Source organism: Gracilinanus agilis, chromosome 3 (genome assembly GCF_016433145.1).
Source record: "Gracilinanus agilis isolate LMUSP501 chromosome 3, AgileGrace, whole genome shotgun sequence".
NCBI classification, from domain to species: domain Eukaryota; kingdom Metazoa; phylum Chordata; class Mammalia; order Didelphimorphia; family Didelphidae; genus Gracilinanus; species Gracilinanus agilis.
This window is the reverse complement of record NC_058132.1, coordinates 157,043,685-157,067,170: the sequence shown is the minus strand read 5'-3', so window position 1 is coordinate 157,067,170 and position 23,486 is coordinate 157,043,685. Positions and strand designations below refer to the sequence as shown.

The window sequence follows — 23,486 nt, the reverse complement described above, 5'->3', positions numbered from 1 at the left end:
ATATAAAATTCCTTTATAGAAATCCCCTAATTACTCTATAATAAACCAGCATTTAATGAGTTAATAGTTCATACCTCAGTAAAATAGCAGAAGCTGCTTTAATCTTTCTCTCTCTGTCTTAAGAGTTTGAAGGACACAGTATGAATAAACCAAAATATTCTCATACTTCACTACTTTCCCACGTTAAACTTGTCCCCCCGAATTTGAGAGTTCTCACACTTTAATCTGCTTTTGAAATATGTTGAAGGTTCTTTTTATTAAAATAAAACTTAGATAAAGTAGGGTTTTGGTAGCTTTGAAGACTGTTTAGACTAGGTATAATCTATATGTAGAAATATGTTCAGTGTGCCAACTCTTTTGTAACTGGTATAACCTTGAGTTCTTCTATGTTTTGATTTTGAAATGTAAATTTTCCCAGCATTTGTGTGACTGTGAGAGAAAGGTATAAAAAATAAAGATTCATAGGAAGTTCTCAGAATAGCTTCTGGAAATCCACTGTATCTCTGACTCTCTTCTTTCTCACCTAAATCATACACCTTCCCAGACCCCCTAGAGCTGTTGGCTGGCTTCCAGTAGATGGGAACTTACAGGTCATTTAATTCAAGTCCTTCATTTTTACAGATGAGGAAACGAAGACTCAGAGAGATTAAGTAATTTGCCAGTTAATGGAAGAGCCGGGATTAGAATCTGCTCTGTGGTGTTTTCCCTATTATGCTCAAATTTCTGATATTTCCCACTAGGGATTCATCAATCATCAAAATGTGGAAGGTGATAGATTTTGGGGTGATTAAGAGATGATCCAAAGATTTCTACTCCTTCTTGAAGAAGCTAAGGGGCCTGGCACAATTCTTTTAAAAAATTTACAATTCTAATTTTTTCATGATTATGTCTATACAATTTTAAATATTTGTTTTCTGATTGTTTTCCAATCTATATTTTCTCCCTCCCTATTATACCTCCCTCAACACCAAAAAGACAGGTAATATGATATATAGGTCGTACATATATTATCATATAATATATATATTTCCCTGTTCACGATGGCATGAAACCAGACACATATTGCTTACAGTCGAGAAAAATTCACGGGGGGAAAGAAAGTGAAGAATGGTATCTTTCAATCTGCATTCAGGTCTGTCTGCTCCTATGATTGTGGATATCCATTTTTATTCATTTTGAAAAGTGAAATCCTTGGATTTCTTGATCACTATAGTTGCAATGACTAAAAATGGAGATCAGTTCCTTTTTCAGAGTGCCTCTGAATTGGAAAGGACATCAATAACCATCTAGTCTGATCTACACTTGGACAAAGTTGTTCTTTCCCATATATCTGACAAATAGACATTTAGCTTCTATTTGATTACATCCAATGAAGGAAAACCCACTACCACTCATGGTATCTCATTCTATTTTTGGTCAGCTTTAAGTGTGAGAACATTTTTTTTTTTTTTTTACGTTAAGTCTAAATCTGCTTCTTTGCGTCTTTCACTCATTGTTCTTAGTTCAGGCTCACAGGGTCAAGCTGAATATAAATCTAATTACTATTCCACATAAAAGCCCTTCAAATAATTGAAAACAGTTATTACGTCACTTATCCCAGACATTATTGCTATCTATAGCCTGAGATTGATATAGCTTTTTGAGTTGCCTTTATTAAGTTAATAAGACATTGAAACTCCTAAATGTTTTCTTCATAGGAGTGGGTGTCTAGTCACATCATTCCTGCTTTTTACCTGGGAAGTTGACTTTTCAGCTCAAGATTTTAAATTTATTTCTATTGCATTTTGGCCTAGAGTTGACCCAGTGTTCAGATTGGTTGAGATTTTTTTTTTTTTTAACCTGAATTTGTCTCACCCACAAATGCCATCTATATATTAGTCTGTCATTGACAAAAACGTTAAATAGTATAGGGCCAAATACAGATGCCTAAAGGCACTCTACTTGGAAAATCTCATAGTTGATATTAAACTACTAATGACTACTTTTTGAATATGGGCATTCAGTTAATTCAGAATTAGCCCAGCTATATTATTAGTGGGTAGTAGCCAGAAGACCTGGGATCAAATCCAGACACTACCACTTATCTTTATAATTTTGGCAAGTTACTTAACTTCTTTAGGCCTCATTTTCTCATCTGCAAAAATAGAGAGGGTTTGAGTAGATGTCTTTTGAGGTTCTTTCTAGTCTAAAATCATCTCTGATCCTGTGTCATAGCCCATAATGTTATAAGAACAACAAAAATTATTTGTTAAATACTTTGTTAATAACTAAGTGATATATTTATATATTACATGAGCCTCTCTCTCTCTCTCTTTCTTTCTCTCTCTCTCTCTCTCTCTCTCTCTCATTTCTCTCATTATTTTGATCTACCAGTCTAATACTTTAATTTTTGATCTTATCACCATGGGCACTCCCTCAAGCATACTGTGCATCTCTTGTCCATGTCTTTCTGTGTGTCTTCCTTTGTGTGATCATCTAATATGCTACAGACTTACAGGAAACAGGCCCCCAGGAAGCCTTCCTATAGATTTCTTGACATTACATAGGTACCAGTGAAGCACACAGGCTGTCTGTTACTTATCCCTTGTTCATTATACATAACTGGTCTTACTTTTCTTATGGAAGATTTCTTTGATGATAATTTTTGATTTGTGCTTTTTCATTAGTAATATACTAAAGCCCATTTATTCACCCTTCTCTATTGCCTTTTGGGTGACCCACAAATTTAGTTCTTCAAAGACTATGGTATTCTGTGATTAAACATCTTATAAGATTACCAGAAGAATATTGGTGTTGGTAAAAAGATGAGCCTTTGTCTTAGGGAGAAGATTAGCATTGTTAAAAGGCACCACAGAATGTTGTCAATGCAATCCAACTCATTTCCTCCCTCCTTTTTAATTCTGACCAATGTAGATGTCCTTGTGGACCAGCTCTAAGATCATCCATCCAGCCAAACATCAGAACATTTGAACAAGAAGTATTTTTAATTTACTTGCTTTTTCCTTTGTGGATAGTTAGAACTTTCTGGAATGATTATAGATCTCATTTAGGAAGCAAAATACTAATATCTGATGGAAGCACTACAATGCCAGCCATCAACAGGAACATCTGAAAACTTTAATGTCTTCAGGAAATTTCTCTTTGATATAGTCTGTGTAGATAACCTCCACGACAGTGATCAATTATCTTGTCTACCTTTGGTAGGCAAACATTTCCCTGTTTGATGACCTACCTCATATCAACAATCAGAGGACTGTTGATCAAAGTTATCTCTGTTGTTGCATCTCCATATTAAAAATAGGCAAATAGAAGGCAAGTATAATCTTTAGCCCCAAGTAGGAGAGTGAAATCTATATAGATTGTCATTGACAAATACATTAAATAGTATAGGCCAAATATAGATGCCTAAAGGTACAACATTAGTAATTTAGTAACTAATCTAGTAAATGTCAAAAAAAAGGAAATAAGGTAAATCTTTCATAACTTGTTCTTTTATTTTCTTTTTAAAATCTTACTTTCTGACTTAGTATCAGTTCTAAAGCAAAAGAGCAACAAGGCCTAGGCAATCAGTTAAGTAACTTGTCCACGGTCACACAGCCAGGAAGTATGTGAGGTCACATTTGAATCTAGGTCCTCCAGACTCCAGGCTTGGAGCTCTATCTACTTTGCTACCTTCATGACCTGTTCTTGATGAAGTCATTGTGTTTTTTGGGGATTACCATTTCCTTTTCTAGATGTTCACTAACCATCTTTTTAATAATGCTTTCTAAAGTTTTGTCAGGAATTGAAGGCAAGGTCATTGTTCTGTAGTCTACAGACTCTATTCTTCCTTTTTTTTCCTTAAAAAAGAAAAATCAAGAAATTTTCTTTTCTCCAATCCTTCAGTATCTATTCCATTTCCCGCAATCTTTCAAAGGTGTCTTACAGTAAGTGCCAATAGTTATAGCTGCCAGTTCTTTCAGAAACCAAAGATGTAGTTTGCCTGGTCTTGGCAACATAAACTTATCAAGGGAAGATATGTGATTTCCTCCTGTCTCATTTCTTATCTTGATCATCAGTTCCTTATTAGTCACTTTGTTTTGCCCTTTCTTGGGCTGTATTCTCCTCTAGATTTTTAAATGATTGGACATTACCTATCCTTTCCCCTGAAATCTCTGAAACCTGCTCTTTCCATATATAAAGTACATGAGTAGCAATGACCAATTTTCTTCTGCTCTACCACAACCACCAAGAAGAAGTGGTCAATTTCTCTTAAGATTCCCCCAATTCTACCTCAGCAGTCAAGTCCTTTTTGTTGGTATGAATCAGGTTCAGAATAGCAGTTCTTTTTGGTTCTTCTACCTTTTGAAGTATGAAATTATCATTGAAGTAAGCCAAGAAAGTGTTAGCTGTTCTGCCTTTTATTTTTTTGAGGGTGAGGAAGATGAGTCAGAGAGTGAGAGAATGAGACAGAGTATAGGAAAAAAGGATGAGAAAGAGAACAAGACAGAGATGGAGAAAGAATGAGACAGGAAGTTCCAGGTGTCTGGATAACTGAAGTCTTGTCACTATTACATCATAACTTAGTGCCAGGCTTGAGATCTATCTCTTGGACTTATTTCCTTTTCTTCTCCAGTTGGAAATGTTTTTTTCTTCCCCCTCTGAATTTAGAGTATCTGTGGGCTAGAATGTACCTCTGATGGTCCTTTAATAACCTCATTTGCCTTCAGGTGGGAATGCATTTAAGCCACACTAGACACCAGCATTTCTCCTAATTTTATAAGGTTATAGACAAGATCCCTTGCCTACCTGTTTCTATGTTTAACAATCATCTCTGGTAGAAATTGTTTGTAGTAAGGACTTGAGGGGATAGCCAGTCCCCAAATAAGACCAAGCCCCAAATAAGAACCTTCCTGAGACTCCTTTTCTTTCCAAATACCCTACACCCAGAAGTCTGCCCTAATTCTTCCTAATCATGGGACTTCTGGTTTTGGATTAGACCAGAAGGGAGAGCTTTCCCTCAACTGGGTAGGCCTATGGGAGCTCCCTTTGATCCGCTTTCTCCCTGTTCCCCTTTGAGCCCCAGGGCTTCTAGAAGCCAGGACCACACACCTGTCTGGTGAGCAGAATGGCGGTATCATAGTGGTCAGGGTGACGGTCGCTGGTGGGATTGAAGCGCTGTTGCCAATTGCAGAAATTGCGAAGGGTGAGTCCCCCGTTGTCTGACACTTCTGGCCCCCACTTCTCATCTTCCACCACCAACACCTTGACCACGACCAGGTTGATAGAGTTCTTTAGACTGTGGTGCTTGTAAATCCGAGCTGCCACTGACATCAGTGTCAGAATGTGATTCTGCCAGGAGGAAAGGACACCGGGAGAAAACAAAGGTTAAATGCTGTGACTAGAAATCAAGAATACTATACAATATACAGAATGTTTTACCCATATTACTTCCTTACATTGGCAAACAATCCAATGACATAATGAGAAAACTAAAGCAGACAGAGGTGATGTGAATTGTCCAAGGTCACACAGCTAGTGGTCTTCCTGACTCCATGCCCAGTGTTCTCTCCACTTGGCCATGCTGCTTCTCAGCTAATAGGACTAATTATTTTATTATTTTTTAAACTATACCTTCTACATAGTATTGTTTCTACATAGTATTGATTCTAAGACAGAAGATTGGTAAGGGCTGGGCTAAGTGACTTACTCAAGGTCATACAACTAGGAAGTGTCTGAAGCCAGATCTTTAAAAAAAAAATCACTCAATTAATTAATTAATTTAGAATGTTTTTCCATGCTTACTTGATTCATGTTCTTTTCCTCCTTTCCTCCTTCCCCCTTCCAGTAGACAATGGGCAATTCCACTGGGTTTTACATGTATCATTTATCAAAACCTATTTCTATATTATTTGAAGCCAGATTTGAACCTAGGACCAGGCTTTTTGTATTGGTGAGCCACACTGGAGGAGGAAACTCTTCCCCTGTATACTGCGTTGGCTTGTGGTGGTGACTGGAGTGATTCCTTCCTTAGTTCTTTGGTGAGGAGACCCTCCCTGCTCATTGGTGCTTTGGTGGGTTGCTCCCTTCAGTGTGAGTTCTGGTGAGATTCTTGGTGGTCTTAGACTCTATTGTATTGAAGGTTCTCAGTGGATTCTTTAGCATAACCTGGTTCTTTGGATTTCAGCTTCCTAATTAGGACTTTGGATTCTGGTGAGAATTTTGGGTTCGTATTTGCAGTCTGGAGACATTAGGTTTAAACTTAGGATATTTTGTAGCTAGGCAGTACTTTCTGTCTCTTTATCTACATTTTTCCACTTTTACTCTTTCCACCTCTTGGTAAATAAAGCTGCTAAAAGTCATTTTGACTTAAGCTGTAATATTTTTAAATCAGTGACTACAATATTACTTTAGAATTCTCATATTTAGCATAAAACCTAAATTTAATTTCTTACACCTGTCTTTAGGCTGGGCTCTCTATCCACTATGCCACATAGGTGCCTCCTTGCCTAATTATCTTTAAAATAAATTTTGATTGCTTTTTGACCAATGTTTGCTTCCTTTCACCCTTCCCTGATCAGAGAGCCACCCCTTATAACAAAGAGGAAAAGAAAAGCTACATTAGTAAAACTAACCAACACATCAAAGAAGTCTGACATTACATTTAGTACTCTATATCTGTCAGTCCTTATAAGAAGAGCTTCCTTCTTTGAGGCGAAGCTTATCATCTCTTCTAACCCCTTTCCCTGGCACAGGCATTTTTCTTAGAAAAGCAACTGATCTTGTATCCAAGACAAGTTGAGGTTCTTCTATTCCCCCCACCACCAAAAAAAAAAAAAAAAAAAAAAAAGAAAGAAAGAAAGAAAGAAAACTGCCAGATGGTATATGCAGTGACTTGTTCTTTTCAGGAAAGAAGGGGCAACCTTGTGCTGCTGACATTGGAGACTGCCTACCTGGTGTCCTGGTATCATGAGCTTGAGAATCTGCTCAGGTCTTAAAAGAAGTGACTGGGTCTAATGAGAATCAGGCAGCTCAGACTCACACCTGCTTTCAGTTCCTCTCAGGGAAAACTGAAGGCACAGAGATCTTAGTTTGGCCACAGTCCAATTCTCTCATGGCCAATTGCTTCCATGCTGGATTCCAAGGGTTTGAGAACAGGCCAGATTCCCCCGTGTCTTTTCCTTTCTCAGCATTTTATTCAAGCTGGCCCTCTTAGACCATTTGACATATGGAGAGGGAAGGGACAGAGTGGGAGAGTCTAGAGATATCTGGGGGATAGGACCTTGGCTCTCTATCATCCAGCCTGGTCAGCATCCTATATCCTCTGGGTCATATAACCCTGTCTGCCTTCTCTTCTGTGGTAAGGAAGGTAGGAGTGTGTTGAGGACAGCAGAGGAAAATCTGGAACGGGACATTCCACAGGCTCGGGCCATGTGTGGGAGTTCCAGAAGAATCCCATTATTTGTGAATGGGATTTGTCTGTGCACCTCTTGGGCCCGGAGCCAGGTATTTGGACAGCCCCACAGACGTGGGGTTGGGAGGTTACTTAGCACGTCAAGCACTCCAGCAATGTTTAGGCTGATGTAAACATCTTATCAGCAAAGCTAGAACTTGGCATTGGCTCTTGGAGTCAGATTCATGAGAAAAAAGGCAATTATTATGCAACTCTAGGGCAAGGGTTCAAGGCAGCAGCTACCAAAGGCTCATTCCCAGACAAGGTCCTCTTTCTAGAGGTTATTCAGAGGGATAAAAAGAGCCATTTACCTTATGGAGACTGGGAGTAGAGGGTCTGACAGAGCAAGAACAACTCCCTATGGTTTTTATACAGTTTTTTGAAGCTGATTATTCCTAAATGATTAGGTTTTTTTCTGGATCTCATTTTCTCAAGTCCTGAGTTCAAATGTGGTCACAGACACTTACTAGCCCTATGTGACCCTGAGCAAGTTACCTAACCTCTCTTTGTCTCAACTGTAAAATGGGTATAAAAATATCACTTCCCTCCCTACCAGGATCATTGAAAGGATCAAATTTTAAATTGCTTAGCATAGTACCTGGCACAATTAGCACTGTATTAGAGGTAGTTAATTAAAAAATTGGCTAATATTATTAATCTGTAAATATATATAGCTAATAATGTAAATGTAAATAGCTAATATTATTATCTGTAAAGTAGAGATGATGACTTCTTTCATAGGAGTTGTAAGGATAAAGGAGGTCCTTGCTATTCAGTCATTTTCAGTCCTGTCCAGCTTTTTGTGATCTTATTTGGTATTTTACTGGAAAAGACACTGGAACAGTTTGCCATTTTATTCTCCAGCTCATTTTACATATAAGGAAACTGAGGGAGACACGGTAAAGTGATTTGCCTAGGGTAACACAGTTAGTGTCTGAGGCTAGATCAGGCTTTCCTGAGCTAAGTCGGGCACTCCATCCATTCTGCTACAAAGCAGATGCCAATTGTTTAGTGCTAGTCACAGTGGTCCAGCATATGGTATTAATGGCTAAATTTGGGACATAATAATAGTCCCCCCCCCCCCAACAAAAAACACACACAGGACTGAAAGTCAAGCAATAGTTTTCATTGAAGAAAATATAGATGGCTACTTCTGAGGGCAGGAGGGAATGGTGTTTAGTTCCAACGGGAAGGAAAGGGGCCAGACTTTGGGAAGAACTTTCTGTCAATAAAAACCTTAAGATATTCAAACACAAATAAAGTCCTTAGAACTTCAAGTTTATCTGGAGGTGGAAGATTGGACTCTGTAATAAAAACTCACATTTTGTATAGCAATTTACAAAGTATCTTCATCACAACAACTCTATGAGGTAAGTATTATAAAGAGTTTTTCCCCCCCCAATTCTCCCAGACCTGTGATTTCATCAGTACAGGAGCAACTGGTGAGGAAACTCCCTCTACTGGGGCATCTCTACAACTGTCCTGCAATTAATGGTCTTGGGGCAGCCAGTATATTTCAGTGGTAGGATTTGAACCTAGGTCATCCTGACTCTTAAGTCCAATCTTTTATATACTATCAGTATAAGCTTTATCATTCCCGTTTTACATGTAAGAAAAACTGTGGCTCAGAAAGTTCAGTTTGCTCAGTCATATAGCTAGCATCAGAGCTGGAATTTGAACTCAAGTCTTCTGGATTCAAGTCGAATATACTTTCCCACTATAGCATATTGCTTCATAACAATATGCTACCTTAAGGTCTCTATTACCTTTTCACAATTTCTAGAGATTATCTTTTAAAATCCAAAGCCCGAAACTTATTTCTGTTTATTGAATTCACCTTCCTTCTATGTCACTTGTCACTGGTTCTTTTTTAGCTTTCTTCTTTCATTCTTCCTTTTTTAGAAATCAAATTAACCAATGGTTTATCAATTTTATTGTTTTTCCCCCAATGAAATCAGCTCCTTGTCTTATTTATTGTTTTGGTAGTTTTCTTACTTTCAATTTTATTAATCTCTCTTTTGATTTTTAGGATTTCAATTTGGCCCTTAATTGGGGATTTTCAATTTGTTCTTTTTCTAGTTTTTTAGTTTCATACCCAGTTTATTGATCTGTACTTTCTCTATTTTTTTTATGTGTTTAGAGATATAAATTTTCCTCTAAGTACTGTTTTGGCTCTATTGCATAAAATTTGGTTATGTTGTCTCCTTTCTTTCTTAGCATTTTTTAAAAAACCCTTACTTTCTGTCCTAGCAACAACTCTAAGAGAGAAAGGTAAGGACTAGGCAAATGGGGTTAAGTGACTTGCTCAGGGTCACACAGCTAGGAAGTGCCTAAAGTCAAATTTGAATCCAGATCCTCCTGGCTCCAGGTCTGTTACTTTATGGACTTCACTACGTAGCTGCCCCACTTTCTTAGCTTTGACTTTTCTTAGCATGGATATTTAAACCATCCTCATGGAGAGAGGCCTTTGGGAAGAAGGATTAAGAAAATATAGAACAGAAGGAGCTTAGGCAGCTGTGGTGAAGGCACCTAGAGGCAGGGGAACATCCAGGTTCTGGCTAATTCTTTGGGTCTAGGACCATGCTTGACTTAGAAAGCTACCTTAGGAAGGGAGGCTTAGCAACTGGCCAAGGAAAAGATCAAGGTCACTTGCTCTACCATCTGGTATCTATTTATACTTATCCTGCTTATGGAATAAGGACATGCTGCTGAGGAATGGACAAGATTCTACCTTCCTGGGCTGGTTGTGGCCCCAGCAGGTCACCCAGGGGGTGAAGAAGAAGAGATGGAAGGAGCTTGGATAGATGGAATAAAACACCAATGGCTTGACCAATTCTTGGGAAGCTGCCTCTGTGCCTTGGCCCTCTTACCTACGTGGCATCCTTGATCACAGATTCTCAGAGTTGGAAGGCTTTAGTGGCTATTTAGAGGACTTCGGTAGTCTTGACCAGAATCTGATCAAGAATCCCTTCTTAACATCCCTGAGAAATAGGCCCTTTGTGGTTTTGGTTTTTTATGAATAGTCTCTTACAAAAATGACCAATATGGAAGTATGCTTTGCATGATAATACATGTATAATCCAGATCAATCGGCTTACTATCTCTGAGAGGTGGGAAGGAAGGGAGGGAAGGAGACAATTTGAATCTTATAATTTTGGAAAATGTATATTTAAAATTGTTATTGCATGTAATTGGGGGGGAAATGCCTTCGAATAAAAAAAATAATTCCTTTGCATCCCATGAAGACCGTAAGTGAGAGAGGAACTTCACTGTATCCAAGGTAGGCAGCCCATCCTACTTTTGGAATGCCTTTAATTAGAATTTTTTTTCTTATATTAAGCATGAAGAAAGCCAAACCAAATGCCATGACACCCTGCTACTTGGCAGTGTTTACAGGTGTCACGGGTACCTATGATGGGCTGAATTAGAACATTTCAGTCTCAAGACACTTCAGGGAATGATTTGGTATCCAGATGGATCCCCTCCATTTGGTGTTCCTAGGGTTTGGGAATGACCTTGACCCCTCCAGTGGACTACTTTGGACATAACCTGTCCTTTGATCCCTTTCGTCACCAGAAAGGAAATCTACTAACAGAGCCAAGTGACAGCCAAAGCAAATGGTGAGTAGCATCCCTTGATAAACTGGATTCCATGGGCCTAAGATGGGTTGAAAAACAGAAACTTTTTTTGGTTTCAGTCCTGGATTCATCCCTGTAGTTGGACCCCTAGCACCTGAAATAATTCATAAGAATAAGGTAGCAGTGGGGCTGTAGGAAGAACAGAGTGATTAAAGGAAGAGGAGATATAGAAAGAACTGGTTTTATCCTTCCCTCCTCATGAGTTTAAAGGTTTTTAGACCTTTGAGACATCCTTAGCCAGGACAAAGGGAGACTACCTCCTTAAAGCAGGTTATTTTAATAACAATAATAGCTAGCATTCATATAGTGCAAAAAACTTTATATGCCATCTCATTTCACATCTCATATAATTCCTTGAAGGAGGTACTGTTATTATCCCCATTTCACAGATGAAGAAACTGAGGCAGAGATTAATTAAGTAACTTTCCCAGGATCATGCAGCTAGTAAGTATCTGAGGCTGGAAGCAGCTTGGACACCAGAGGATGATCCCTAAATATCCCTTCAATATCACATATCTGTGCTAGGGGAAATACAAGCTATTGCACAGAGCATGGCACAAGTTTATTCCTTTCTGTTGGAACTCCTTCCTGAACCATTTGAGATATGGCAAAGTTTAAAAAATAATAGCTAATCATCTATGGGTTTGTGCCTTTGAAATAGAATTATTTCAGTACCCACAGGCGGCAGCCAACTTTCCTAAGCAACAGCACCTGTCAGAAATCAAAACCTATCAAAAAAAAAGAAATCAAAATCTGTCTCCTCTTATTATTAAAATATATTATGATTGCTCTCCAATGAAGAGGAAAGAATATTGGATTTAGGATCCAGAAGCCTGGGTTTAAAATGCAGATCTAGAACTAGATAGCTAGTAAATCATTTAAACTCAGTTTCAGTTTTCTTATTTGTAAGTTGAGGACAAAAATGCTTAACACTATGTAAGGCTGCCTTGAGGAAAAGCATTATATAAATGTGAGTTATTTTGTGGTCTTATCCTTTCTTTTAAGACAGGATTGCTTTCAAACCATTGTAGGCAATTATCTCAAGAGGAAGAGATCATTGATCTTCTTCCTGTTGTTGGTTCTTACTGTTCAAAAGTTCTCCCTATTATCTGATCACAATTCTTTCTATTGTAACTTGGGACCACTTTCTATGGAATTTATTTGTTTTCTTTAACTAAAAGAAACTTTTGCTTCATTCTCACTTTTAAGCTATGTGAAATTAGGAAAGCTATTTCACTTGTAGAAGCCTCATTTTTCATCTGTAAAATAGGTATAGTATTTGTATTGTCTACCTCAGAGGCTTATTCTAAGGAAGGATCCTAGTGAATTCTAAAGTGCTATGGAAATATGTCATTATCCTAATTAAGAAAGAGATGGTAGGCATGTTTGGGGTAAGCAGTTGGAGGAGAAAAGAGCTAAACACTGGGTAATTAATTAAGATACTTTCCCTGGGAAAGTTCCCTTGACTTTTTTTTTTTTAAACCCTTACCTTACAATACTGTGTATTGACTCCAAGGCAGAAGAGTGGTAAGGGTAGGCAATGAAGGTCAAGTGACTTGCCCAGGGTCACACAGCTGGGAAGTGTCTGAGGCCAGATTTGAACCTAGGACCTCCCATCTCTAGGCCTGGCTCTCAATCCACTGAGCTACCCAGCTGCCCCCATCCCTTGACTTTTGACTGTGCTGATTTGAGCAACTGTATCTGACAGCTTAGGACAGGGTGTAGAAAAGAGTAGTAGGCAGAATGTCATTTACAACTTAAAGCAGGGGATCTTAACTTTTTGTTTGTTACATGGCCCTCTGGCAATCTGTTGAAATCTATGAACCCCTTCTCAGAATGATATATAAGATAAAATATGTAGAGTTACAAAAGGAACCAATTATATGGAAATACAGTTATCAAAACATTAAAAAAAAGTTCATGGATCCCAGATTAAGAACTCCTGTTTTAAAGGATACCCTACTTTCTCCCAGGTTGACTTAGATTGTCATCAGAGAATTGGAAGCATTTGTTTCAGGTTTTATCTGGTAGCTGGTTGGCACTTCTTTCCTGGAGGATAAGCAGGATGGGGAAGGGAAACATCAGTGGCCTGCCCCTAGAAACAATCTGGTGGTGGTTAGACATCAAGAGATTAGCTCCCTCTGCTTTGGAGAGGTTTTCCAACTCCAACTCTATGCCTGAGGGCTCTTCAAAAGGACAGAAGAGAATTCAGAAGATCAGGATTATTGAAGATACAATGACAAGCTGGAGTCTCACCTAAGGGTTCCCATGCTGAAAGACTTGGGAAGGGGGGCACCAATCGATCTGCCACCCAGTTCTTTCTTGCTCCAGTTTCATCTGGGATCACAATTAGCAGGAGCCGGATATAGCCAGAGTTAATTGAATCTTCCAAGGTGGTCCCCTCCCTTTCAGAAAGACCCTTTGTTAGAGCCCCTTAACTCTGAAATCAGATAAGAAGGTGGGAGGCAGGGGGCCCCTTTTGTCAAAGGATTAAGTGAACTCAATTGCATGAGTTCTGGAAAACTTCATAGGCGCCTGACAGAGAGACCTGTTCTGGGCAAGTTTAATTCCTCCCTCTCTCATCCTTGAGGGGTAACTTTTTCAGAAGAGGGTTGAGGAGCAAAGCAGTGGTTTACAGGAGCTTCCCATGAGGATAAAAGCCTGGACATGGACTTTGTGGCATGTTAGGCGTAATTGTCCATTCCCATAAGAGAAGACACCGTATTCAGACATTATTTGCAAGTAGAGGGCTAATGTAACCTGCAGCCCTTCCTTTTCATATATCCAGATGCTCACTTCTCTTAGGACAGGAACTGGGCTTCCAAAGACAGGATTGCTCTCAGAAGTAAAATGAGAAATTAGGATAAATGGCAGAAAATTAGGGCTAGAACTCAGGTCGCTCAGCTTGTAATTCTGTGTTTTTCATGCTCTACCATTCAACTTATCATTAATGGAAGAAGTCTCTGGGAAACTGCTTGAAGAGGTATGTTATATTTTTAAAAGTGCCTGTATGCAAAGGGGATGTTCTGGCCATGGGAATGACCCTGTGACCAAAGCCACATGGGGTTCTATTAATCTTTTCTCTTCTTTGTCCTGCGATCCTAGCTAAGTTTTCATTTATTCTTCTGGGAGGGGCTTGGGAGGGGTGGAAAGTAGGGAAAAGGCACTGAGCACCACATATTCAAGTCTGTTGTGTTCTGCACAACATCAGCTTGGTTCTGTAGGATCTCCACAGCCAGGGAGGACATCAGACAGAGAGGCCAGTAGGCGGCCATGGGAACAGCTGTGCCTCAGTCCTTGGTCTCCTTCTCCTGCCCCCAGATTCACCAAAGTGGTGACAGAAGAGGAGGAGATACTCCTTGATATAATGAGATCAAGGTGGAGACAAGAGGGACTAGTGGAGTTGAAAAGTTTCTCTCCTTTTAGGATTAACTTCAGACACAGCCCCAGAAATGGTTAGACTGATCCAAAGAGAGGAGATATGCTTCCTCAGGTGACATTAATGCTTTTTCTCATAAGTTTCCCTGTACCACTGGGTGTGTGTGCCTAGGCCAGTGTGTCCAGAAGGGCCTGTGTATAATGTGGAGGACAGAGAGAGATAGAGATAGAGAAAATGTGTATATACCGAAGTGTTGAATGAGAACCTAATGGGTTAGGTCACTTAGGCCATGCTCACAAAGAGCTGAAATCCTATTGGCAGGCATTGTCAGTGAGACAGTGAGCACATCAGACACTTTAGCCTTCCTTTGACTTTCTGTAATGGGCTTGAAGATAAGGGCTCCAAGGGCATTAATGCTAGCCTAGTGAGAAAAGGCCACGGGAAAGGAGCTAAGCTTCATCTCTTTTTCACCCAAACTTTCTATCCATTTTGTTGCCAATTGAATTTTCTTCAATCTAGGAAACACAAGGGCTAAAAAACTCATTTTAATTTACTTTCTTGAAAGCATTTGGAACTTGTGGACTAGAAACTGAAGCTATCTGTTTCTGGTCAGCTATAATGCCCAGTGCTGACAGGTATTTGTTAAAAATAAGACCTTGAAGCTTCAATTTGGCTATAAAGACCCCTAGATTAGATCTGCTTTTCCTGTTTTCTTCTCATTTTTCAAAGGGCTTCTTTCCCCTCTCCTCTTCTCTTTATTATTACTATTTTGCTATATAAGCCAGAAGCTGGCCTTGGGGGTGGGTGGGGAAAAATGTGTTCAGAGTGAACCTATTCTCTTTTCTTTACAGGTAAGGGCTCCCAGGACAGAAGTACCTGAAAAGAGGGAGGGAAAGCAGCAGTTCCCTTAAGCGTATTTCTGGTATCTACTCTCTGGAGCCTTCTTTCTGTGGGAATTAGAGGAAGGAGGTAGGTTGACTGAACAAGCCGGCACCTGCCTCTGATTCCATGACCAGTGTGGAAAATGTAAGTAACATAGACCCAAACCCAACCCATGTGGATAGACTGCCTGGGTGAGGTAAAGCTGCCTACCTGTGCTGTAGAAGAAATCAGTAGCAAGGGAGAGAGCAGATTTAAGTGGCTGAGGCTTAGCTAGGGTTTTTGTAGTAATCAGAAGTATCAGATAGAACTCTTATCCCCCTAATACTCCATATGACAATCAGGCTTGAATGAATTTCTTAGTGACAAGAGGGAATGGGAAGGTGGGTGAGGAAGTGGAAGGTAAGCTTATTTCCTTTCCCCTAGCTGCTTTCCCTTAGGCTGTCATTGGTACCCTAGGCCTCTTAGCTTCTTGCCTACTCTGAAGGGCACCGAATGAGGTCACTGTGATTCTGGATTGATTGGCAGCCCATAGATGCCCTTCCTTTGGAATTGATTTCTCTGGCTCAGTGCTCCAAGAGACTTAGATCCAGAAGGCAGATCAGTTTCTCCCTTCCTGGCACAGGCCTGGTTCTATTTTTCTCTGGGAGCAGGGAGAGGATAGCTATCTCCTGTCTCTGGCACCCTCTCTACCAACTTGGGTCCTACATACCTTGGGAAGGTGGTAAGTCTGAGGGAAAAACAGATACATCCTGTGTTATCCACTCTGACTACAAGTGGTTTGGGTACAATTTACTTACATCTTGGGTTACTTCCTGCTCCCCACTTGAACATGACTATGTATGTGATCTGAGATCAGCAACAACCCACAAACTACAAGGTTTTAGAAAGCTTATACTATATGCATATGCACACAGACAGATACATATCCCCTTCCAAAGGGTTAACACTCAACTTTCTTCTTCCCTCCCTTTTCCACTAAAGCTCTAGTTTCCAGAGTAGAGTTTCCCACCCTGCCAGGCACACAATCCTCAGGCAGAAGTCCCATTCTCCTCCCATCTCATGTTGGTTGTGGGCACAACCCAGTTTTGCTGGGGCTATGATCCAGGTTGGTAAATATGTTCTATGACACCCCCTTCCCCCATCAGATTCAGCTGAGCAGATAGAGAATTTGGGTTACTACTCTTCTCCTCAAATGTCCCCTTTCCTTAATACAATCAGAGTTCTAGCCTTAGGTTGAGAAACTATAGCTGTTTCTTCCTTCCTCTCTTTATTCCCTTTAGTCCTTCTCAAAGGATTGAGGAAGAAGGGATGCCCTCACAAGATACTCTAGGTCAACCTGCATAAGGAGGAGACATTGAGAGGAGCCCAGGAGGCAATTCACCCAAACAACAACTTTGCAGGTGCTTCCAGGATTTCAGAATGAGTGGTATGAGGACCAAAAGAAGAAAAAAAAGGTGTTTCCAGGAACTTTATAAGTGAAACTGGTGATGAAATTAATGAGGGGTAAGATATGGTCCAATGTGGGAGAGTGAAGACAGAAAGGGTTAACATTTGCCTGCGTAAAGGAGAGATGGAATAAATAAAGGCGAAAAGTGTATATACGGTTAAAAATAAAAGGGCAGTGAGAGTCAAGTAGAAAGTTCTTCCTCAGGGAAGAGGGGAAGGAGCTGAAGTTTGTGTGGGGATGCAGGCTTACGTAGTAAGGGAAGGAGTTAGGAGCCTTTGGTTAAGTACCAGGAGTGCGCTCCTTACCTTCAAATCCGATCCATAGAAGCGGGCCATCGAGGCGTCAGCCACCAGCAGCGTCTCCACGTATCGCGCCTCGGACACAAAGCGCTTGGTCCTGCTGGTGGCCCCCAGGGGCGGCGGGGACTCGCTGGCTCCTTCTGCTTCTTCCTCTTCCTCCTCCTCCTCTTCCTCTTGGGGGTCTCCCTCCTGCGTCTCTCGCTCGCGCCCCAGCGGTAGAGGGGTTCCTTCTGGGGAGCTCAACCCCTGGAGACTAGCACGCTCCTCCTGCCCCCCGCGCAGCAATCTGTGTGGCTGGGTCAGGGGGTCTCCGGCTCCCGCAGGGCCCGTGGGCTGCACGGTGAACTCTTCGCCGTCCAGCAGGAAGGAGCCACTCAGCCCTCCGCACAGGCTGACGGCCACCAACGAATCGGGATGCCCATTGACTGTGCCCGAGTAAAAGCAGCTCCGCAGCCCCTCCTCGCCTCGGGCCAGCCCCCCCGCCCCGCCCAGGTGCTCGATCTTGAACTTGGGGGCCAGGAAGCTGGCGTCTGGAGCCAGGCGCAGGAGGAAAGCCTTCCCGAAGGCAAACAGGTGGAGAGCAATCTCTCCCTCACTGCCCAGCAACCTCGTGGGCACCACCAGCTCATGGGCCTCCTCCCCCGGACTGGGCAGGGCCAGGGAGCTCGAGAACAGCAGCGGCAGCAGCAGCAGCAGCGGCGGCGGCGGCAGCAGCGGTGACCACGGCCAGGGGGAGGCGGCAGGGCCCCGGGGCAGGGCGGGGAAGGGTGAGGGCATGGGTAACTTCGGGGTGCGACTGGCACAGGAAGAGAGAAGCCCGGCCAGGGCAGTGGGGCAGGTGCTGGGCACCGCTATAGGACGGACCTGAAAGGTCTGTCACCTCAGAAGAACCCCAATCAACTCGGTGAAATCAGTCGAAGGGGCAGCGAGGGGACAGAGAAGGGAGGCAGGCAGCCCAGGGCTGGGACTCTGAGAACAATGCAAGAGGCCAAGCCGAAGGGCAAAGGGAGGGAGAAAGACCCTGAGCTCCGGGCTTCCTCTGGCGGCTCTGTGGCTCAGCCCGTTTCCCTCTTTGCGGAGATCCTGCCTCCCGGAGCAGCAGCGAGCTGGGGAGCCGGCTGAGCGGGAGCAGCTGCCTCTGTGGCCCAGGCGTGGGATCCGTCCTCCGCCCCTTCCCCCGGACTCTGCCTTGCCTGTTGAGCCTCCGCCTCCCTCTACCCTGGGAAGCACCCGAGTGGGCTGCCGAGCCCTCCGTATTTATACTTCCTTCCCGGCTTTGACATAAGAGGTTTATTTTTGATCTCTCACTATTCCAGTTTCCCCTCCCCTGGGATCCTAGAGAGAAGCTGAAAAGAGGGAGAGGGGAAAAAAAAAAGTTTTGGACGAAATTTAAAGCCAATCAGGAGTTAGCGAGACCCGCCTCCCCGCCCTCCCGCCCCCACCCCCCTTTAAGTGTCAACTCCAACTTTTTTTTTCCTTTCCCCCTTTTCCGCTTTCCCGTATTAACCCTTACAATGCTGGGCTGGCATTCAAGGGATTGTGTTTATAGACACCCCTGCCCCTCCCTCCTTGAGGACAGCAGCTCAGGTAAGTCCCCTTCTCTGGCCAGAGCAACATTACCCAGATCCCAGCACGGTCTGGGGTGTCGCCACAGAGATGCCTCCAGCTTTTATTCCTGGGGCCCAGGGAAGGGGGATTCCAGGATTTCAATTGTCAAACCCAAAGTAGGAGGCAGAGAAGGGATCTACACAGTCAGCTCAACATGATAACAACCTTATTCTCATCCCAAATCAAAGATCCTGGAAAATCCCTCCCCAGCCAGTTTCACTAATCACAATGGACATTGCAACCTGGGTGGAGAAACAGGCAGAGGGCCACATTTCCACCGGGCAAATGCTTCCTTCCCTGTGGAGGGAGGAAAGATGGGAGCAAAGTGGGACCACCCCAGAAGATAATTAAGAAAAAAATCAGCCAGTAGTTTTTGGACTTCTTCTTTGGAAAGGAAGGTGCTCTTCAGGAGCAGCACTGGCTGGAAGCCCTGAAAACTCTTCCTTCAAGTCTGGCATGGTGTAAATTGCCTGACCTGCTTTTTTGAAAGTTGGATTCTCCGACCTACCCACACCTCTTGGCCCCCTTTCCTCCCTCTTTTTTTTGTCCCTATGGTGTTTCCTACACCCTAATTATAAAGGTGGGAGGGTCTTCTCAACTTCAGCCACTCCTTGACACCAAACCTGATTAGGTGAAAGGAGTAAGGCTTGGGTACAGCAGTTGAATAAAGTCCTTTGATTCAGCCCTCTCTTCCTCAAGGGATCCACAGAATAGATTTTGAAGATGCTCATTTTGGTTAGGGGCTCCCTTCTCTTCCCTTTTTCCAGTTCCTAGATGGTTAGGATCCATTAGGGGCCAATACTTAGGAAAACTGGAGAAATTAGAAGCCCCCTTCACTTTCTGCGTCCCCTCCCCCTTCCCCCTGAAAGCCCAGGGAAAGCTGAAGCTTGAGGTCATTTCTGCTTCTCATTAGCAGTTGATTCCATGCAGTAGCCAGGATTGTTTGTAGCTCATATGAAGCTCTCAGGGCTAGTTAAATTCAAAGAGGAGACTATCACAACAACAACAAAAACACATTTGCAGCAGCTGAATCCAGGGTCAGATCCTCCCTTGGGTTTTAGGGGGGAAATTTTAAAGTAAGCACCTCTTTCTAGGGTCAGACCTTTCCTTGAGATTCAAGGGAAATTGTACAGCAATCATCCACTTCTATGGCTTACTTCCTTTAACAAACCAGCTGTTAGACCCACAAGTGACTTTAGAAGTCTAGTAGCCTAACTCATTTATTTGACAGGTGAGAAAACTGGGACTGGACAAATGATTTGCCTTGGTCAAAATTAGTAAGGAAGTAATAAGAGCAAGACTAGTGTTCTAAGTCTTTCGGGTCTTTTCTCCATGCGGGTTCCAAGTTAGACAGATGGAAGAACTTTCCAACTCAGAGCATTATGGAGTTGACCCAGGGGGGTCTTCTTGACATTTTTCTGGATAGAAAAAACTTGTGCTTGTCTAGGATGCTTTAGAGGAAATTTTCTGGGAGGCAATGAGATGGATGGAAGTGGCTCCTCTAATTCCCTTCCAGCCTGAGAACTCCATCATTTGTGAGGAACAAAATGAACAAGATACCTCATTTCCACACAAGCAGTTTAAATGGTCTGGGGACAAGCTGACCTGGGAAAAAGGACAATGAGTAATCATTCTTTGCTCTGGGTAGTTACTAAGTTTCTGACATCAACCTTTGCTCCTTAAAGCCCCTCATTCAGCATTTCCCAGACTCCTTGTCTTTAAGAGTAAAATTCTTGCATTTAAAAAGCCACTGGACTTTATAGCTTCCCTCTCTAGGTTCTCCTTGTCCTTGGAAATTGCTATTAAATTTCCTAGGGCTTTAGAGGGACTAGAGTAGCAGAATCTATTACTCGTCCCAACCCCTATCCCCACATCCTATTTCCCTCAGTCTCCACTTTTTAAAAAGTAGTAGGCAGCAAGACAAGAGGAGGCCTTTACTGATGACTTATAAACAAAACAATGAAAGTTTCAAATCTTCATGGAGCCTTCAGCTCTTTTGAGGGAAGAAACTATTTACTTTCCCTTCTTTTTTTAATGGAAAGTCTTTTTGTATTTTCTTTGAGATGCTAGATATTTGGAAATCTTAGATTTGTCTTCTTTCCTCCTTTAAAAACAAAATAAGATAATATTGCTGGCTGAGTCCATGCTTTGGTGAGTTAACATCTTCATTATGCTGTCAATACTGCTCCATCCTTGAGATTCAGCAAACTCGTCCCTGGGGGAAGAAAGGAAAAGAAAACAAAAATGCTTAGTGGCAGTTGCTACTTCTGAATCAACCACAAGATGTCAGACTTGCCTCAGTTAATAGTTTCAGGCACCTCTGGGCACGTACCCAAGTCTTCCTCATGAAAGATAGAACCAGTACAATTCAATTGAATAAATGTTTAAACATTTTCTTAGGCAACGAGCTCCTTGAGACCATGGGCTGTCTTTTGCCTTTCTATGTATCCCCCACTGATGAACACAGTGTTTGGCACATAGTAGGCACTTGTTGACTTGACTTCTACAGGCAATTCATTGTTAGATGAAAAAAGCCCACATGTGTCCCTGTCCTAAGGAAGCTTATATTCTTAGAGGGATAAAACTATGTAGAAATGAGAAAACAAATTAAAGTACCTAGAAATATTCTGGTAGGTTTGCTACCAATTATATTATATATATTATATATATCACATATATTATATCCTTATTCTTGTCATAGTCATAATTTCTATCTTCACCATTAATATGTGTAGAATCATATATTATGATAAAGTCTTGTGAAACTGAGGTTAATAAACTTGAAATCTGTTATCACAACATTATAGTTGAGTATTATTAAAAAAAAACTTAAATAATTTCCTTTTCAGTGAATTTTTAGCATCTGGTTCAAGAGCAAAGTTCTATCTAATGAGTAATAGTTCTATCTAAATAAGTAACAAATAAAATCTTTGTCCAGTAGCTCCCATAAAAGACTTTCATGTTCATGATGATTATAATATCGTGCAGGCTTATTAATAAGAATGTAAGTTTTCCATTAACATCTCTAATTCTACTGAATAGTTTCAATTAATCTCTTGGTTTAATTTATGTTCTATGTACTATAGGCCCACAGATTGTTGTTGATGAAAGAGACGCTGGTGAATACCTAGTCCAGTGGTTCCTAGACTGTTAGACTCAAAATACCTTTATAGTCTTGAAATTATTGAGGACCTCCTAAAGACCTTTCATTTATGTAGTTTCCATCTGTCAATACCATATTAGATATTAAAATGTCAAAAATTTTTGCCTAATAGACTTCTTGAATGGGTCTTAGGAACCTCAAAGTATTCCCAGACCAAAGTTTGAGAACCGCTGATCTAGTCCAATTCCAGAACTCCATAATACAAATGAATGAATGGACATTTTTGAGCACTTACTATGTGCAAAGTTCTGAGCAAAATATTGAGAATATAAATAGAAAAACAAGACAGTCTATGTTTTCTAGGAGCTTGAATTCTAATTTGGGGAAACAGATGCATGCAAGAAGTTTCAGCTGCAGGTCAGAAAAATACTATTGTACTACCTTGTAATAATAACTTACTTGCTTCAATGAAAGGTTTCTATTGGGGTTGGGTAAGGGGGATGATTTAATGGGATGTGATAGAAATAAAAAATCAGTAAAATATTTTAAAATATACCAAAAAAACCCAAATCAAAGTTCAGAAAGGAAGAAAGGACATGCAAACAGGGTAATTTTGTTACTACCTTGTTAACTTTATTGTTATTGTTGTTCATCCTTCATTCTCAAAGAGGACCAATGACATGATGGCGTGATGTCTTGACTTGTCCATGGATTGGATTTAAGTGAGGCAGAGTTGCATAAAGTCATCAGCCTCATTCTCTCTTCCAGAGTCATTCAAGTACAGTGGCAAGACGAAAGTCAGGATGCTGGTGATGGCTGGGATACAATGGATGACCTTGGTATCTTTGATGTTTGACCAAGCTCTAAGTGCTCCACAGCACCATTATGTAATGTTTTATGTATAAACTATATATTAAATAATAGTTCAGGGTTTTGTATGTACTCTGATTTTTTTGTTCTTCACATATTGTAGTATTTGTGGTATATTGTAACATTTGTTGATGATCGTTAAGTTGATTTAAAGAAAAACTGAAGCTGAAACAGGTTAATTGAACAAAGACTAGATCCCAGGTTTTATGACTCTTAGATTTTTTCCCCCTCATCATACTCTATTGTCTCATGATAAAATGGTTGTTCTGTCATTTCAATTGTGACTGACTCTTTTGAAAGTTTTCTTGGCAGAGAGATTAGAGTGGCTTGCCATTTCCCTCTCCAGTTCATTTTAAAGATGAGGAAACTGAGGCAAACAAGGTTAAGCGACTTGGCCAGAATCATATAGCTGGTGTCTGAGGTCAGATTTGAACTTGGGAAGATGAGTGTTCCTGACTCCAAGTCTGGCATTCTATCCATTGAACCACCTAGCTGCCCATACATACTATGTTAAATATAATAGGTAGTATTTAAATATGTAGTATTGATACTCTTGTGGTACTTAGAAGCCCTCTTTTCTATCTCTCTCTGGCCATAGTGGCAAACTGTAAATTATTGCATTTTGTCAGATTCTTAAACCTTATTATCATCAGTTGCAGTGTGTTGGTGACACTAGTGATTTACAGAGGTTAGAAGAAGGGCTGGGCAACAATTTTGGGGGAAATGGTCCACGTATTGTGTAAACATAGCACCATTCATTTAAAACTGATGCCATTTAATTGTAAAGATTTCTAAATAGGATAGTTCTGGGGTGTGTGCGTGTGTGTG

General features: G+C 41.2%; 1 protein-coding gene across 1 annotated transcript in view; it reads right to left on the bottom strand.

Moving 5' to 3' along the window:
• The window catches only part of ADAMTS8 (ADAM metallopeptidase with thrombospondin type 1 motif 8), a 32,253-nt gene extending 14,399 nt beyond the window's left edge, over nt 1-17,854 (bottom strand). The window contains exons 1-2 of the mRNA XM_044666161.1: nt 17,084-17,854; nt 5,092-5,331 (exon numbers count right to left, since the gene is read on the bottom strand). Of these exons, the coding sequence (XP_044522096.1) occupies nt 5,092-5,331; nt 17,084-17,854 (1,011 nt within the window). The remainder of the gene's footprint in view (nt 1-5,091; nt 5,332-17,083) is intronic.
• Nucleotides 17,855-23,486: the final 5,632 nt, after the last annotated feature.